The sequence below is a fragment of the Phyllostomus discolor genome, chromosome 5 (genome assembly GCF_004126475.2).
Source record: "Phyllostomus discolor isolate MPI-MPIP mPhyDis1 chromosome 5, mPhyDis1.pri.v3, whole genome shotgun sequence".
NCBI lineage: Eukaryota > Metazoa > Chordata > Mammalia > Chiroptera > Phyllostomidae > Phyllostomus > Phyllostomus discolor.
This window is the reverse complement of record NC_040907.2, coordinates 16,535,731-16,554,692: the sequence shown is the minus strand read 5'-3', so window position 1 is coordinate 16,554,692 and position 18,962 is coordinate 16,535,731. Positions and strand designations below refer to the sequence as shown.

The 18,962-nt window shown below is 45.6% G+C and overlaps 1 protein-coding gene across 1 annotated transcript; it reads right to left on the bottom strand.

Moving 5' to 3' along the window:
* Nucleotides 1–2,817: 2,817 nt before the first annotated feature.
* LOC118500541 (mucin-21-like) lies at nt 2,818–18,793 on the bottom strand. The gene is made up of 7 exons (XM_036025552.1): nt 18,710–18,793; nt 15,118–16,194; nt 11,205–11,410; nt 9,155–9,312; nt 8,451–8,696; nt 6,030–6,189; nt 2,818–3,126 (listed from the first exon to the last, which is right to left on the bottom strand). The coding sequence occupies exons 1-7, from the start codon at nt 18,774–18,776 to the stop codon at nt 3,100–3,102; spliced, it is 1,941 nt and encodes a 646-aa protein (XP_035881445.1). The 5' UTR covers nt 18,777–18,793; the 3' UTR covers nt 2,818–3,099.
* Nucleotides 18,794–18,962: the final 169 nt, after the last annotated feature.

Below are 18,962 nucleotides of genomic sequence, written 5' to 3'. Positions count from 1 at the left end.
ACCTACATTCTATGCTACTTATTCTCTATACCTTTTCCCCCTCTCTCCTCCTCCCACCCTCCTGCTGCTAACCCTCCATGTGCCCTCCATTTCTGTGGTTCTGTTCCTGTTCTAATTGTTTACTTAGTTTCTTTTGGTTTTGCTTTAGGTGTGGTTGTTGATATTTGTGAGTTTGCTGTCCTTTTACTATACATGTCTTTTCTTTATCTTCTTTTCTTAGATAAGTCCCTTTAGCATTTCATAAAATAAGGGCTTGGTGATGATGAACTCCTTTAACTTGACCTTATCTGAGAAGCACTTTATCTGCCCTTCCATTCTAAATGAGAGCTTTGCTGGATAGAGCAATCTGGGATGTAGGTCCTTGTCTTTCATGACTTGGAATATTTCTTTCCAGCCCCTTCTTGCCTGTAAGGTCTCTTTGGAGAAATCAGCTGACAGTCTGATGGGAACTCCTTTGTAGGTTACTGTCCCCTTACCTCTTGCTGCTTCTAGGATTCTCTCCTTCGTTTTTACCTTGGAGAGAGCTAATGTAATTATGATGTGCCTTGGTGTGTTTCTTCTTGGGTCCAACTTCTTCGGGGCTCTCTGAGCTTCTTGGATTTCTTGGAAGACTGTTCCCTTTGCCAGATTGGGGAAGTTCTCCTTTATTATTTGTTCAAATACGTGCTCAATCTGTTGCTTTTCCCCTTCCGATTCTGGTACCCCTATAATTCGGATATTGGAACGTTTAAAGGTGTCTTGGATGCTCTTAATCTTTTCCTCAATTTTTTGAATTCTTATTTCATCATGCTTTCCTGCTTGGTTGATTCTATCTTCCTTCTGGTCCACTGTATTGTTTTGAGACTCATATTCCTTCCTTTCACTATTGGCTCTCCTCCGCGTGTCTTCCTGCATCTGTTTTATGGTACTCTGCATTCTTTCATCTAAATTTCGTCCAAAATCCACCAGTTCCGTGAGCTTTCTGATCACCAGTGTTTTGAACTGCGCATCTGATAGATTGGCTAATTCTTGGTCGCTCAAAAGGATGAGTCCTGGGGGACTGATTTGCTCTGTTGAAAACATGGTTTTTTTTTCCCCCTGTCTCTCCTTTTTTTTTTTTTTTTCCGGTCTGGTTGCTCTTGTTACGGTGGGAGGGCTGGGCACCCCAGTCGCTAGATTGTGACGTTATATGTGGGGGCAGGGCGGGAGCGGGAGCGGGGCGGGAGAAAACAATGGCAGTAGTTCCGTTCCCCTGGACTCAGACCCTTGTCTGGGCTTCTGGGCCTCGAGTTCTGCCCTGGTCCACAATCGCTACCCCTCTGGGTCTGCCAGCCGCAGCTTGCGTACTCAGGGATCACCGCTGCCTTCTTACGCGCCGGATGGCTTTTGCGCCGATTTCACGCCAAACCTTCCCCCGACCTCTGCGCGCCGCTGACCCGAGCCAGCCCCGTGCCCGCCGGCTCGTCTTCTCCTACCAGTCCGGATGAACGCGTCTACTTCAACTTCTTGGCTGCCCGACTTCCATTCAGATAAATCCTCTGCCGGATCTGGGTGTTATTCTGATAGTAAATTATTGTTGTAAATTATTGGTTTTCTAATCTTGGTTGTACGAGGAGGTACGGTGTGATCACCTATTCCTCCATCTTGCCGGAAGACACAAAAGTTTTTTTAAACTAAAACATTAAGACTGTTAGTTAAACTTAACTTTTATTTTATTGCTTGCACCAACATTTTCCCAAGAAACTTCAAAATGATTATAGGTATCAATAAAAAGTAGTATTTCAAAAGTAAAACAAACAACACCCTGTGTGGCTCAGTTAGTTGGGAATTGCACCTCAAAGCAAAAGGTCACTGGTTCAATTCCCATCAGGGCACATGCCTGGGTTGCAGGTTTGGTCCCTGGTTGGGGTGAATACGAGAGGCAACCAATCGATGTTTCTCACATTGACATTTCTTTCCCTGTCTTTTCCCTCCCTTCCCCCCTCTCTAAAAATAATTTTTTTAAAAGTAAAACAAGCAAAAAGAGGCACAGGGTCTTCTTAGGATTTTGTGACAGTGCCACCTCTACCAACTTATAAAGCCTGTCCTGCTTCCTGGTCCATACACCTGCTTCCTGCACTCAGCTGTCTTTCTGTAAGGTCAAAGACTATCTTGTGTACTGATGAATCCTCAGGGCCTAACACAGGAACTGGTACTTAGTATAATATTCCAACCTGTTTTTGAATGAATAAATGATAGCAATAACAGTGCTGCATGTATCCACCTTCTCCTACAAAGAGGAAGTGTATGAGATTATAAATAATTAGTGGTCAGGATACTATATTACATGGATACACTTAATCGTAATTATGAAATTGAATAGCTCTTGCCTGTTCTGCAGGAAAAAGATATGGGACCAGGTGGCCAAGACCTAGGAACTTACCCTGGAACAAAAGTCAGAGTCCCCATGTTGAAGCAAAGATCATCTAGTCAAACTCTTTCATTTTACATATGGGGGAAGAGAGACCCATAGAGGAATAAGTGACTACAAACACACATACACACACCATTCCTTATATAAACTTTGTTGTTAGATTATATAGAAAAGGAGTCAGACAGCCCTGGCTGCTATGGCTCAGTGAATTGAGCACCAGCCTGCAGACCAAAAGGCTGCTGGTTTGATTCCCAGTCAGGGCACATGCCTGGGCTGCAGTCCAGGTCCCTGCCTGGCTGGGGGCCTGTGAGAGGCTACCGACTGATGTTTCTCTCCTACATTGATGTTTCTCTCTCTCTTCCTCCTTTCCCCTCTCTCTAAAAATAAATAAGTAAAACCTTAAACAAAAAAAGCGTCAGACAAAGTATAATTCCCTGCTGTTTATTGGGCATACGTTCTGCTCTGCCCCCTGCCAAATGGAGTGGCTCGATCTTGCCCTTGAAAAGTATCAGAGATGGGAAGGGGAAAATTGGGTGAAGAAACATGGCTTGAGCTCAGCAGCCACATTCCTTACCAAACAGTAATTTCCTCTCCCTAAATCTTCCTCCACCTCACCTTTCCTTCAAGCAACTAAGCTAAAGGCCGAGGGCTAGTGTTGGAGCATATATCCTGGGCAGGATTTTATCCTTGTATCCACCCCATCACCATCAGAAGAAAAATAGCCATCCAGGCTCCTGTAGGAAAGAAAGAAATAATTATGAAATTTGAGAACCTAGAAAACTTTAGGTTTAGACATTCCACTTTGGGGATTACTTAGTAACCTATTCATTCACTCTTTTTTTTTTAATCCTCCTCAAGGACACATTTATTGATTTTATAGAGGAGGGGGCAGAGAGATAAACACTGATGTGAGAAATATTGATCAGTTGCCTCCTGGGGGTGGAATCCACAATCTAGGTATGTGCCCTGACCAGAGAGAGCAAGCCCGCAACCTTTTTGGTGTATGGGACAATGCTCAGGTTGAGCCACCAGCCAGGGCCATTCATTCATTCTTTAAACAAAACTTTCCTGGGACTGACTTCATGCCAGTGCCTCCATTAGGTTGGGGGTGAGGCAGATGGAGATGAGAGATGAAATTTGCTAATTCAATGAGGACTTCACTCAGCCTCCACCCCACTGTGGTCACATGCCTAGCCCTGTATCTTAAAATTTCAACCCCTATTCTAAGTCATTTCTGGAGAATCTCAGGTTCTGATGAGGTATAAAACTCTACTGTGGACAAAAAAGGAGTTCTAAGTTAACCTAACAGGGTGATCTGACCATAAATTCCTAATTGGGCAGGTCTTGCTGGGTAGGCAGCCCCAGGCATATGACTCCTCAGTAAAAGCTTTATCTTTGCCTTAAGCAAGCCCCATCCATTGTTTTTTGTGTGTGCATTTAGTTTACTGCACCTTTGAAATAAGCATAACCACCTCAAGAGAGCACAATATCTTGTTAACTGCCTTATAGTCCAGTCACCACCTGTTCCCTTCTCAATCTTAAATGCATAAGAGAAACTACAAAACTGTATTTCTCTGTATTTGAGATCTTGTTTCTCAGCAATTGCCACTAGTTGTGGCAAAAAAATAAATAAACTAAAAACCAAAAACAACAACAAACAAAACCCCACAAAAAGAAGGAAATAGACTTCCAGTAAGTCCAGGCAGCTCAGAGAGTCCCAAAGAAATTGGACCCAAGGAGGAACATACTGAGACACATCACAATTAAATTACCTAAGATTAAAGATAAGGAGAGAATCTTAAAAACAGCAAGAGAAGAGAGTTACCTACAGAGGGGTGCCCGTAAGACTATCAGCTGATTTCTCAAAAGAAACCTTACAGGCCAGAAGGGGTTGGAAAGTATTCAAAGTCATGAAAGGCAAGGACCTACATCCAAGATTACTCTATCCAGCAAAGCAATCATTTAGAATGAAGGGCAGATAAAGTACTTCCCAGATAAGGTCAAGTTAAAGGAGTTCACCATCACCAAGCCCTTAAATGAAATGTTAAAGGGACTTATCTAAGAAAAAGAAGATTGAAACTATGAACAGTAAAATGACAACAGACTCACAACTATCAACAACCAAACCTAAAAAAACCAAAAGCAAACTAAGCAAACACCTAGAACAGGAACAGAATTACCAAAATGGAGATGACATGGAAGGTTATCAGTGGGGAGGGGGAGGAGAGAGAATGGAGGGAAAGGTACAGGGAATAAGAAGCATAAATGATAGGTACAAAGTAGACAGGGGAAGGTTAAGAATAGTATGGGAAATGGAGAAGCCAAAGAACTTATATGTACGACCCATGGACATGAACTAAGGGGAAGCAATGCTGGTGAGACAGAGTGCAAGGTAGAAGGGAAAAAGGGGAGGAAAACAGTGGGACAACTGTAATAGCATAATCAATAAAATATACTTTAAAAAAAACATAAAAATTCTCTACAGGTTTAGACGTTCTTACATTGACACTATGACTATCTCACAATAACTCATGTACTGCTAAGGAGGTTGAGGCTCCAAGATGGTAACTGACTTCTCCCAAGTCACAGAGTTGAGCAGAAACAGGATCCAGGAACAGCACCTGCCAGAACCCGGTGCGCAGCCCCAGGCCCTGGTGCCATCCTTGTGTGCCAACCTGCCGAACTCCTGCTGCTGGAAGCACTGGACGCTAAAACCACACAGAAAGAAAAATTAAGCTTGAGGAGCCATCCAGACAGGATATGGGCAACATGCTCCCGTCAATATTGGGCAAAAAGCTGACCCCTTTTTGAAGCTGGGGCTCACAAGAGTGTAATGATGAACCTTCTGCCTCTAATAAGAATAGATTTACTAAGGAGACAGGCTTTCCCTTGAGGGTGGGATCTTGAGAGGGCTGGAGACCAGCAAGGAGGATTTACGAAATCTCGCTGGCACAAGGGACTAACGGATTAGGAGAGAAGTGCTCCGCTGTGGCAGCAGGAAAGGTGGGAAATGGAGAACGGAAGCGGAGACGACTCAGACTAGGAGTTGAATGAGTAGCAGAAGGACCTTTCCAGAGCCACAGGGGCAGGCCAGGAGGATATGGACCTGGGGAGGAGACTTGGATTTAGGAAGAAGTGAGAGGGCATGAAGGTAGGAGGGACCCTAGTGCAGGGTCGGGGTGTCAGAACAAGTCAGTGAGAGGCTCTGGAATGGAAGTTGGACGCCGCTCTCCGAGCGCGTGCGTGCCCAGGCTCCATTCTTCGCAGGCGGATTGTTCAGACTACAGGTCTGTCGGGACACCAGCGTGAGGGTAGCGAGGCCCCTTCCCACCCCAAGCAGATCCGGCCTCTGAGGGAGGCTCCAGACAGCCCCCATGAGTTCACCAATCCGCTAGACCCTGGGCTCCATTAGCGGTTTAAGTCAATCACCTCCCCAAGCTGGCCCTCAGCCCCGCCCTTGGCAAGTTAGGCCACTGTCCCGCCCCGTCTTCCACGTCCCTCCTGAGTCCTTCCCCCAGGATGATCGCATTGCTAGGCGTCCAGCTCCCGGCCAGCTGGCCGGGAGCTGAGACCAGGCGAGGCTGCAGGGACGGCCAGGAGCCCCCACTGCCTACCCCCACCCACGCTGTCCACTCACCGGCTGGCATGGGCGTCCCACCTGCTTGTCACACAGGGTCACTCGGCTATGCAGGTAGAGCATATCGCTGTTCAAGCGGAACAGTTTGAAGACCAATGTCACCTCCAGAGAGGCCCCTTTGTCCTGCAATCCCCAGAGCAACTGGTGGCTGACTGGACAGCTGTGGGGAGAAGCAGCGTCACTCATTTATAGGAGCCCCGCGGTGTGGATGGACAAACACCGAGGTCTCCCTTTTGTGTTTGTCCTGTGTGTTTGTAGGTGCTGGGTCTCTTGCTAAGAACTTTATGTGCATTATTTCATTTCATCCTCATATCAATCCTAGGAGCAAGACAATAGTTTGCCTCCTTCCCCTTTCTTTTCTTTTTCTTGCTTTAAAACAAAAGCAAAAACAAACTTCTCCCCCCCCCCATCTTTTCCTTTCTTCCCTTCCACTTCCTCCTTACTGTTATTATTTTGATAGTGTGGTGGTGGTAATTCATGGTGAGGTGACCCTTTATTTTTCTTCATTATCATTTCCCCCCACTAAGGCTCTGTCCTTTCAATAAAGTTTGTTTCCTGAAGAGCAAGTTCATCAGTGACCCCTTATTACCAACATCTGCTACAAATTGAAAAGGAAACCTCAGTTACTGGTGGCAATTGTAGGGATTAGTGACAGTCTTGACAGACATTAAATTCTGAACTAAGGAATTCAGAGATCGTGAACTGAATTGTCCACAATATTAGCATGGTGACTTTTTCTGAGGTGACAATGACCTAAATGTAACTGCTTCGCTGTAACTGGTAATAGTTGGATAGACCTGTGGTGTAGAGGCCATGGATAGAAATGCATTCTTACATAGCTCTGTTGTAGATGCTTGGAAGAATTAGGGAACACGAGTGAACAAAACAGACCAACACCTCCTATTCTCTTGTGGGCGAGAGGAGACAAACAATAAAGAACTTAATTAAAAAAGTAAATGATCTCATGTAATACAGTATATAGTTTGGAGGTGATGAGTAGATAGAAGAAACAAATAGGGATCTAGAGTGGATGAGTGCAGGGTAGTCTTCAGTTTTAAAAAGCATGGGCAGGTAGCAACAGTGGCATTTTAGCAGACTTAAAGGAGATGAGAGTTTTCCATGTGGGTACCAGTGAGTTGAGCGCTCTAGGAAGAGAAACTGGTCTATGCAAAAAACCTGAAAAAAAAAAGGCAAGAAAAAAGAAAGAAAAAGCCTAAAGGACAGCAACCTACTTTCCCACTGAGTTACCTGTGCATTCAGATGCTACCTCCTGTGGGCACTGGGGAGTCACCCCTCTGGTCTCTACCCAAAGCTTAGTTAGTCTTTGTGACCTGGGACTTTTATTTTAGAGCTCAAGCTCACCATCAATAAATCCATTCCAGTTTCCCCCTAGATGAACCCTTTCTTTTTTAAAGATGGGGAAACTGAGGCTCAGAGAGGTTGAGTAGGTTCCCCAAATTTCTTCAGGTGGCAGCCTGGCTCTAGTGCCCACCTGTACCCTAATGACTAAGTTCTATTTCCTCCTGAAAAAGGAGGATCTACACGCCAGGACAGACTTAGTGTTTCAGAACCTGGACAATGGAGCATGAATAGAACAAAAGTGTGTCCTTGGTCAAGTCGTTTAAACTCTCTGAAACTTCTCCAATCCCTTCATCTCTATCTAAAGTGAGGGAAATAATATTTCACAAGGCTGTTTTCAGGAATAAATGAGGTCATGAATGATTCACTGTACTCTGTAAAGACTGGTTAATATTAATTAAATACAATCTAGAAGTCAGGAGATTCAGCTCCTTCTTTAGACCATCAGTTGTTAAGGGTAAGGACTTCGCCTTACCTATCTCTGTGTCCCCAACACTTAGTAAGATCGGCCACTTACCAACTGTGTGACCTGAGCCTGTCTCACCATCTATAACATAACAAAAATACTACTTCATACAATGTGTTGTAAGCCTTAAATGAGTTAATATATGTGCAGTGACTTGAACAGTGACTCGTCAGGGAGTAAATGCTATGTCAGTATTAGCTATTATTAGCTATTAAATGTAATGCATGTCAAATGTCTAACAGTGTACAGCACTCTGAATGTTAGGGTTGTTTTTTTTTTACTTTTATCACTGTAAGCCCCCAATAATTGTTTGAGCAAAGATTAAAAGGAATGAATGTCATTTACTGGCTGTAATCTTGGACAGACCTGAATTTCCCTATGCCTTAATTTAATAATCTACAAAATGGGAATAATAATAATACTTGCATTCATTCAACAAACATTCACTCAACAGTTACTTCCTCCCAGTGTTTATGTACCAGGGGTACAGGGGAGAGTGACAGGATCTGTGCTCGTGGGTACAAAAGAACCCAGCACAAACCATAGTCCACGGGCTAGTCTGGCACTGGCAGGAGGTTATCAGGTCTAACAGACACCTTTCCTTCACAAAGTGATGGGTGGCCTTAGCAGCACCTGTCATGAAGATGCTGGTGCTGGCAAAGACCTCACTGGCCACCAGGGCAAATCTGTCTGGATCACTGCTTGTGGCTCTGAGGACCACGTAGAGAAGCTTGCCAAGGGGAGATGGTCTGTTCTCAAGTGGAGATGAGAGCTCAGGGTCTGTGAAGATGCCCAGGATGACAATGGTGTCCCCAATCCCCGGGACATAGATGGTGTTATATCTGGAGAGGGACTGGAATGAGACCCCAGAGGGGGACCCCATAGGAAGGGACACCCACTTCATTTCTGCCTTGCACCCAAGGTCACTGAGCACTTGTAGCTAGAGAGAATAAGGCAGGGGGAGGAGCAAACCTGCTAAGCTTCCTCCTGGGCCTCCTAAAAAGTGAGGGCCCTCCTCATAGATCCCCAGACCTAGGACCCTTGAAGCTATCCAAGCCATCCTATTACATGGTAATTTACATAAACAACCCATAACACATTACTTCATAAAAGCATCTTTTTTTTCCTTCCACGAATGCTTTGAGTCTTGCTCTAACAGGTTTCCATGGTTGGTGGGTGGTCATGGAAAACTATCATCCTGAAGGTGCTGACTGCTTTTGTCTGGATTAGACATAGCAATGGGAACTCAGGAACCCCCACAGGGCCCAGCCTGAGAGGCAGCTGACAGAGCAGAACTCACGGGAAGGAGGTCACCGGATAGGGGTGGGTTTGGCTGACGTTCACCACCAGAGGGTACACACAACTGAGGCTAAGCATTGTGGCATTGGAAGTGGTAATACCAGGGAGCTCCTGCAGAAGATGCTCCTCTAGCAAATAAAGGGCATGGCTGCTATCGGTCTAGAAAAGACAGGGAGGCTGCTGTTACTCTCGGGTCTCCTGAGGAAACTTCCCATCTTGATTGGCTGTAAGTTGTTTATTTAAATAAAAGTAGTGACCCAACTTTACTGAGCATGTGGCTGTATGCCAGGCACCATGGCTTGACCGTGACTCTCCAAGGAGGGCTCTGTTATCAGTCCCATTTTACAGAAGAGCAAACTGAGGCTTAGAGAGTTAAAAGGCTTGCTGAAAGCAAGTAACAGAGCCAGAATTTAACATCTCCCTGATTCCAGAGCCCATGTTCTTAACCTAGGTGCCAGTGGTTCTCAAATATCAGTGTGTATTTTAGAATCCCTCAGAAAAAAAATAAATAAAAGAATTGCTAGGGTGTTTGGGAAATTGCCAAGTCCTGGTCTCTATTCCAATATTCATATATTTTTTTTATATTGAAACCAGAAAAGTCGGCATTTGTTCTGCTTGTCCCTACCAGAACCAATAAGTAGAGATAAGGATTGAATATTTATGGGCATGTTATTCAGATGCTGTTGATCTGAGAAGATGGTGGGTTATGTACCCTAAAAATAACCTTAACATCTTATTTCAAGCCAACCTTTTTATGAGGAGAAGAAAAAGATAGGTAAAGAGCTTGGGAAAAAGTTTAATCGGAGAAGAGTCACAGCCTGTGGAGATTTTCCTAGTATTTCTTTATCTGATGATCAGCAATTTTTTATCTGCATCATGGATATTCCTTCCCTGAAACACAATGGCTCAGATACCATCTCGACCGCTGGGGCACATAGGTGGACCTGCTCATGGGCCTCCTGGAGTCAGGCATTCCAGTTCCTGGAATAACAGCTTTTCACGTGTATGAGTCACTTAAGCCTATCAACTACAAGGCTAAAATATTTAATTCTTGAGTTCCCCTACCAATATTTTATTGTTTCCACAAGGTTTTTAAAAAAGAATCAAAATAACTTGTTTTGTTGCTATAAAATAAAGCAGTTATTACAAAGAACACTAAGAGTTTTAGAGGCATAGCCATGGACTCAGCTATTCTGTGTTGAAACTGCCAACTTTGCTCCATGACCTAAGCAAGGAATCGCATGGATCTCTGAGGGGTGGCAGAACTAGGGATGATGGTAGACACTGGCGGAACTAAATCACCCCCGTGTGACAATTTGATTTTCAAACCGAGTCAGAGGAGCCCCAGAGGGCATCCCAAAGAGGCATGAAAGTCCACCTGTATGTGAGGGGGAAGTTGACCCAGCAGAACACTCTTCCTCCTCCTTCATTCAGTCAGAGCCAAACTGCTTCCACATAATTTATTTTTACATTCGGCATTTATGTAATATTTCTTCCAAAGAAGGGAGGCAGCAGCCCTGGTGAAGAGTACAAACAAGCTCTGTTAATAACTAACCGTGAGAGTTAGGAACGTCCCTCAACTAAGATTGCTGATCTTAGATTGCTCGTCTGTAAAATGGGAACTTCACAGGATTATTGTGGAGACTTAATGAGATAATGCATGTAAAAAAAGACTGACCCACAGCACACAGCATGCACGTGATAAGAAATTAATAAATATTGATTGTAGTTGTTATTTTAAAAATTTTATAAATTAAATAGTTTTTGTAAGTAAATATAAAAGCTTTCACGACAGAGAAGTTTGGAAACCAATATCCCTATTCATCAAACACAGTACCCAAGTATAAGGACATTCCCAGTATGATGGGGGATTGGTCTTTCCCCCAAAAAAGGCTGGCCTCAAAGCTAAGACTTGACTTAGTTATGGAGAATCATTCCTCAGCTAGATGAAAATAGTCACAACTGGCGCCCAGTCATTGCTTTCCTAGCCCCACCCCACCACACACACCTGCCCCACCTTCCTATCAGGTGGCCCCTCCCAGCTTGCTTACAGAGAGGCGGAGTCCACAAGTACCCTCCTTCTTCTCCATCCTGAAGACTTGGGCACCGAGACCTTCCTCTACCTCACTGACACTGGAGCATCCTGAGAAGGCACCTTCCCTCAGGATCCAATGACGAGCCTTCAGGAAGCAGCTTCTCAGGACCACCTCAATTTTCTGTGGCCTGCAGTGCAGGGCCACCAATACTCCAGACAGTTCTGCGGGAAGACAAGAACCAGGGCAAGGGCCCTCTGAGGCTGCTGGGATGATGCCATGGGAAGGGATACTGGTTCTAATGTGGGTGGAAGAGACACTGTGGGGCTATTAACCCAACCCACAATGACTCCTTTAAACAAAGACTCTCCCTCACAGGAGGTGAGATCCCTGTACCATGATTGCACTGGGGGACACAGCCTTAGATGATCAATTTGCAGTTTCCTTCCCAGGAACTGGACCTAAAAAAGGTATCAAGCCTGAGTCATGAGGCTGCCTTGTTGGCTGAAAGGCAGAAAAAGCCTGTGTGTGGAGAGAGAAACTAAACAGGTGCAGGTGCCCAGTGGGAGAAGCAAGATTGAGAAGGGAGTGAGGCGACCTCCAGGTTCCTGCCACTTTCACAATTCCAAGTCCTAGTCCCCGGAGAACTTGGTTGGAGCCTTGGCCTCCATCAGACACCCTTATAATAAATTCTCCTGTTTTCCGTTGTTTCTGATACTTATCTGGCAAGATTATTTTTGACGATATTAATTTGTTTTGTCTTTGATTTTCCTCCCATTCCAAAAGGTAGCCTGGGTCATGGGGTTTTTTAAGAGACCTAAACTGTTTGAAGTTAATGGCTCTTCCTGTCTTATAAAAGCCTAAACCCCGCAAAGAGACAGAGCTGAGGGAGGAGGTGGAGGGAGCTCCTTTAAGAGCCACGACGGGGAGGGGTCAGAGTCTTCAAGCCCTCTTCAGGACTTTTTAGTTTTGTGAGCCAGTGGATTTTGTTTTATTTCGTTTCATGTTTTCCAGTTTTTGAAATGTACTTACTTACTTTGCTCAAGCCAGTTCGAGTTGGTCTTCTACCATTGGCACCACAAGGTGTCCTGACAGGTGTCAAACACCAGTGCTTTGTGGGTGAGGAACGAGAAACTAACACTTAACCCTGCCCTTCTTTCTGTGCCTGCTGTCTTATGCTTCCTGTTGTATTTGGGATGACTGCTTAATGGTTAGTCACTAAAAATAATGGAAATCCTATTGTAAAACATGTCTGGACTTGCTCCATCATTTTGAATTTAAGTTTTTTTTCCCTTTTTCTTTTTAAAAAAGCTCACTGTGTTTATCTTGGTAGCATGTTTGGTCAGAGAGACGGGCAGCAATTTAAGAGCAGGTACTTCGTACCAGTGTGTGTTGGTGGGTGTGGCAGAGTTTAAGCCAATCACATACATTTCTGCTATTGCAATTAATACAATGTGATACGGAGTGCCAAATAATAATATTAATAAGGGCTAATGCTCAAGCTCTAACACTATGAAATAAATGTGCTCTTACTGTTCCCATAAGAAGAAAATGAGGGATAATTCAAACCCAGGTAATCTATCTTGCAGAGTCCATGTTCTTACTCACAGGGAAAAATTAACATAAAGAAGCCGTCTTGGTCCTTGGCTGCTGTAGCTCAGTGGGTTGAGCACTGGCCTGCAAACCAAAGGGTCGTTGGTGCAATTCCCAGTCAGGGCACATGCCTGGGTTGCAGGCCAGGTCCCCAGTAGGGGATGCTTGAGAGGCAACCTCACATTGATGTTTCTCTTCCTTTCTTTCTCCCTCCTGCCCTTCTCTAAAAACAAAGAAAATCTTAAAAAGAAGAAGAAGCTGTCTTGGGCACTGGCCAGGTAGTTCAGTTGGTTGAAGCATCATCCCAATATACTAAGGTTTCGGATTTGATCCCCAGTCAGAGCACAAACAAGAAGCAACCAAGGAATGCATGAATAAGTGGAACAACAAATCGACATTTCTTTCTCTCTCTCTCTCTCTCCCCTGCTTCCTCTATCTAAAAATAAAGAAATAAAAAAAATTTTAAGAGCTGTGTCATTCTTAATGCATGAGAACAATGATATACTTTATACTTTCTGTGGATGGACATGTGCAGCATGCTGAGAGTGAGCACAGAAACCTCAGTCTTACCAAGAGACTACGATGACATTTGAAAACTCTCTACTGCCCTGACTGGTGTGGCTCAGTGGATTGAGCAGTGCCCTGTGAACCAAAGGGTTGCTGGTTTGATTACTGGTCAGGGCACATGCCTGGGTTGTGGGCCAGGTCCCCAGTTGGGGGTGTGTGAGAGGCAACCGATCAATGTATCTCTAGCACATCGATGTTTCCCTCCCTCTGTTCCTTCCTCCCTTTCCATCTCTCTAAAAAATAAATAAATAAAATCTAAAATAAAAAGAAAACCCTCCACTGAGCCACCTCATACTCAGAGTTTGACTAAATCTCCTAAATCCTTCCTGGGTTGAACTTGTCATCCTGGTCACTTCTACCTGCCCAGCACTATTCAACTCTTGTCTGAATTCCCGGTCCTCTGCCACAGAGGATACTCCAAGGTGCTGTGCAAATGTTCCTCAACACAAGGAACAGGGGACAGACATGATTCTGGGGACAGACACCCTTGGAACATGCATGCTAAAATCTGCTTTAAAAATCTGACTTTTTAGGGAGTCACAGTGAACAGTGGAATGTTACAATTTCAAGGCTCTGAAAAGTCTTGCAGTCAAGAAATAGTTTTGTGTAATCCAGTATTTCCCAAGTATATTTGACAACAGCACCCTTTTTGTTCATCTAATGTCTATTGAAATCCCATAGCGCTGGTGTCCCACAAAATATATTTTGGAAAATACTGGCCTATAGACTAAGCACTGCTCATTTTTGAAGGTAATAAAAACTTCATCCCAAGGCTGGATTATCCAGTAGACCAGAGCAGGAGTGCAAAGAGACATTTTTTGAAGGAATTTGATATTTAGAAAAGCAGAGTAGTTATTTTAGGAAAATCAGAATTATGTTAAATTTGGATGTTTTGGGGGTTAGAATGATTTCAACTGTGGCAGACACATGTTCGGGGCACACTGTCATCTCTTTGGTTCCCAGGGCCCGCTTTCTACCCTCCCAGAGGGTGGGCCTGGGCGTTAGTTGCACCACCTGGGGGAGGCCCTGTGAGGCCAGCCTTTCTATGTTATCTGCCACGCTGGTCTTGCCGCAACAGCAAGATTCTGGCCTCCCTTTCCAGGCTCAGCCCTCCAGGACTCTGCTGTGGCTACAGCCTTTGTCTCTGGTAGGTCATCAGCTCCTTCCCCCAGGACGGTTTCCTCTTGGGCCAGTAGTGAGAGTATTAGGGGCAAGGGTGGACAAACTCTTGCCACCTCTGCTACAGACTGACCCTTGTGTCCCCCGAGCCCATGGGTGAAACCCTAATATCCAAAACTATGGTATTAAGAGGTGAGGCCTTTAGAAGGTAATTAGGTCATGAGGGTGGAGCCTTCATAAATGGGATTAGTGTCCTTATAAAAGGGATGCCCCCCCCCAGCTCTTATTTGCCCCTCCCACACTGAAGAAGGCAGCTGTCTATGAACCAGGACACAGGCTCTCGCCGGACACCAGATCTGCTGGTGCCTTGATCTTAGACTTCCAGCCTCCGGGACTGTGAGGACTACATTTCTTTTGTTTATAAGCCAACCAGTGTATGCACTGTGTTGTGGCAACCCCGACTTACTAAGTCCTGAGGCCCAGCTCTCTGTCCTCTGACTGGAGATCACCTTCACCCGGATGGAATCCTTAGATGCCAATGTCTGACGGAACCTCACCCACCCTCCCATTCCCTCTGGGCCTTCACAGTGTATGGGGTCCACTCTGGCCCCCACCTTTCTTTGCTGTCCTGATGTGAGTTCTTCAGACTTACCTGAGTGAGCGTAGTAGCTGTCATTGCACATACAGACTCCCTTGCTGTCTAGGTACTCGTCTGAATCACAGGTGCCTGCTCCGGAACTACTGGTCTGGGTGGGCTTCGGGGAAGCTTGACTGGCCCCAGTCATGGCAGGGGGGGTTATTGTCCCTGAGGAGCTGGGGACAAGGGCTGTCGAGTGAATAGCCGTTATCTCAGGTGGCTGGGCTGTTGCAGGGCCAGCACTGGGGGCTGATTGCACCGCACCGGAGGGTGTCTGTGTGGTGATGCTGTGACGTGTTTCAGACAGCGTGTCCATTGTGGGGGCTATTGTTGGGGCTGGGGGTTGTGCAGCTGCAGTTTCCCCTTCCTGAGTCCCAGACATGGTTGTCCCGAGAACAGTTGCTCCCAGGCTGGTCAGTGTTAGTGAAATGGTGTGGATAACTGTGCTGGTTGTCACGGGTGGAGATCCTTTCACATCAGTGATTTTGTTCAGTGTTGTTGGGGATATTGACTTCTTGGAGACAGTGGTTGCCATGGACACTGGTGATGTAATGTCATTGCCTGGTGTGCTTAAAGCTGTTGGAACTCTGAGAGTGGATGACTTCTGAGAGTCAGTGGACACCGATGTTTCCAATATATTGACTGTGGGACTTGGTGCTAACGCGGCTGCAGCTGAAGCTCTCTGATTCTGCTCTGAGGTCTCATCTGAAGTGGCCGTAGTGGATGAGGCTGTCCCTCCCTGTTCCTTCAATGTAGAAGTCACCATGGAATTTGACAGTGTTGTGCCCTTGGAGGCTGTGATGTTAGCTGTATGTAATATCTCCTCCTGAGGGTTATACATTGCGGTTGCCCACCCAGTGGACCCAGCAGAGTTGTAGGCTGGCAGTGAAGTTGAAATTGTAGCTGGTGTTGTATGCGTCTGGGCCTCAGCTGTTGCTGCCCTCCTGCTTCTGACTGAGGCATTAAGTGGAACTGTAGGGGTGTTGTCTCTCTGGCTGTTGGGGAGAGCTGAGGATGCATCTGAACACATTGTGATTTCCTTAGGTGTGGAACTTGTTACAGCTGACTCACACCCCCAGGTGGCAATAATGCCTGTAAAACCAACAAAAAGAAACCGACACACCTGTTCCCTCCACCAATTCAGAGTTCTTCTCAGATGTTCTCACTATCCTTGCTGGAAGATTCAATAAAAATAACATTAATGCCAACCACATTCGATGTGTTCATTTATTTATGTGCCAGCTCTGTGAAATAGATCTCAGATGATACATGCCAAGGAGGTCAGATTTAACTAAAGTGGGCAACCGTCTCCTTCCACTCAATGACTGTTCGAGACTCAGAATCAGAAAAGACAAAAATCTGTTATCACATTTGGTCTTCGATTTCTTGATGCCTTTTGATGTGTTTCCTACTGCATTGACTGAGTCTAATATTAAAAGACATACAATTTTTTATACTACCTGACCCCTAATTGCAAGCCATCAGCTTTATTGAGTGCAAAAATAGTCAAGGATAGTTTTGACATCGTTCAATTTCCACCTTGTCTGAGTAAGGTGTTGCTCCGATGAGCATTGGTTCATTGAGTCCTCACAACCAACCTGAGGTTAGGACAATTATTTCTACTAATCAGATGGAGAAACTGGGCCCAAACAGGTCACACAGACAGGAATGGTGGCGCTGTATTTGAAACCAGGTTCGTCAGACCCTAGAGCCCTGTGTCTTCCCTACTATGCTTCACTGCTTCACAAAAACACAGCTTCATTCACTCTCTCTAGAGAGAAGTGCCCAGCTCGGACCCCTGGAAACCTTCCTCTTTTACCTGGGCAATGGGCAGAAATAGGCCCTGTCATTGCATTCTTGGCAGTTGTCAAAGGTCTAATGCAGAAAACTGGAGGTGACCCAACCCAGGTGACAGGCTCATCATTCCCACAACCTAGCTTTGAGAAGGCACTGACCCTTGTCTCCAACTTTGCCCATGTCTGGCACCTGCTCCTTCCACACCCAACTTTCTTCCAGCCCTGTGCACACCTAAGAGGTCACAATAGGGCAGGGGAGCTAGCCAGGACACGTAGGAAGAGTAGGGGGATCTATGCTTTAGACCTGGTTCTATTAGCAACTTGTTCTATGATCTTGGGAAAGATCCCACTTTGCTCAGTGCCTCCATGTCCCCTTCAGTGCAGTGAGGGACTTGGGCTCAATATTGGAGGAGCCCTCTAAACTCTGGTGCCCCAAGGGTCTATTTGCTACAAAAGTCCAGGCTAAAATGAGCAGATGTTTTACTACAGGGGTGTTAAGTTTTTATTTGCAGGGAGAGATGTTTCCATTGGACTTAATTTTATGGGTTTTTTTCCATGTGGTTAACCAGTTGTCCCTGCCTCCCTAGCTGCCTCCCTAGGGAGGCAGGGACATCCTTTCCCCACTGACTTGCCGTGCTACCTCTCATTATGTATCTAGACTGATTCCCATGCCTTCTTTTGCATTTCATTGGTTCACTCTTGTCTATCCCGGCACCAACACCATGCTATGTTGCTGTTACTTTAATGTAAATCTCAGTATCTGGTAGAGTGAGTCTCCTGTCTTGTTCTTCAGAATTATCTTGGCAATGTTGGCCTTTCATTTTCCTTCTGTATATTACTATCTGCATATTCAGTTATGATGTTGATTGGAAGTTTGCCACAGGTATAGATTTGGTGAGATTGACAGCCTTTATGATCCTGAGGTTTCCCACCCACAGCAGCTCCTTCGAGAGAAAATGGATTGTGGCTTGTGATAGAATCCAACTTCTGTGATAGGGGATAAATCACTCCATGTCTCTGAGCCTCGGTTTCCTCAACAGTAAAATAGGGATGACAACAGTATCCACCTCACTGATGGTCATAAGGATTAAATAAGGTAATGCATGTCAAGCACCTAGCACAGTGCTTAGTATATACTAGGTACTCAGCATGCTATTTTGTAATAGCTATCCCTTTCTGTTCCTCTCACAAAAAATTGCTATCTACTTCCTTGGTGGTTTGTCAAGGATACTACTGTTCCTGGAAAAAGTCATGGACTCATGGGAGTGATGAAACATGCAATTTCCAGCCACCTTCCAATATCTCCCGCCATACTGTTCTAGGGCTCAGGATCTAGGGCTGCAGTCCAACCTCAGGCTCGGTGAAGCTCTTTGCTGGAGTAGGGCAGGTGAGGGCAACAGGTGTCCAAGCCCCTGGGCTCCCAGTTATAGGCCAGTGTGGAGAAAACTAGCCTGCTGAAACCCCAAGCTACTGGCCCAGCCCATAGAACAGACAAAAAGGGGGAGACAGCTGAGATGATGGACAAAATAGAAGATGTGGACAAAGACAGCATCCTGGAAGAGGGTGGATGAGCAAATCCAGGAGCCCCTTGAAGGTCATCCCATCATGCTCCTGCCTCCAAACTCATTGGTACCCAAGCCTTTTAGACAGTTAAGAGGTGGGATGGAGGATGGCTGTGGTCACATTTTAGGATCTTCCTGGGGATACTACCTGATCTTACACCACCTTCTTCCCCTTTCTGGCCAGCGAGAAGAGGGGCTGTGAGAGTCCTCAGAGAAGGATAAATGGAAAGGGTGTATGTGGACACTCACCAGTCAGATTGAGGGTTCCATCCCCAATAAATAGCAGCAGCAGCAGCAAAAGCCACTGGTTGCCCATAGCTCTGCTGGTTGATGATCCTGGAGGACACTGGGAAGCAGTCCTTGCCCAAACGGGAATGACAGTGTATCTAAGAGAGTGAAGCACTGCTGGCACTGGTGCCACCTCCCACCTGCCTGCTGAGTATACCACCCCATCCCCAGGTGTCCAGACTTTTTCCCAGTAGGCCCCAGTGGGCTTCTCCAG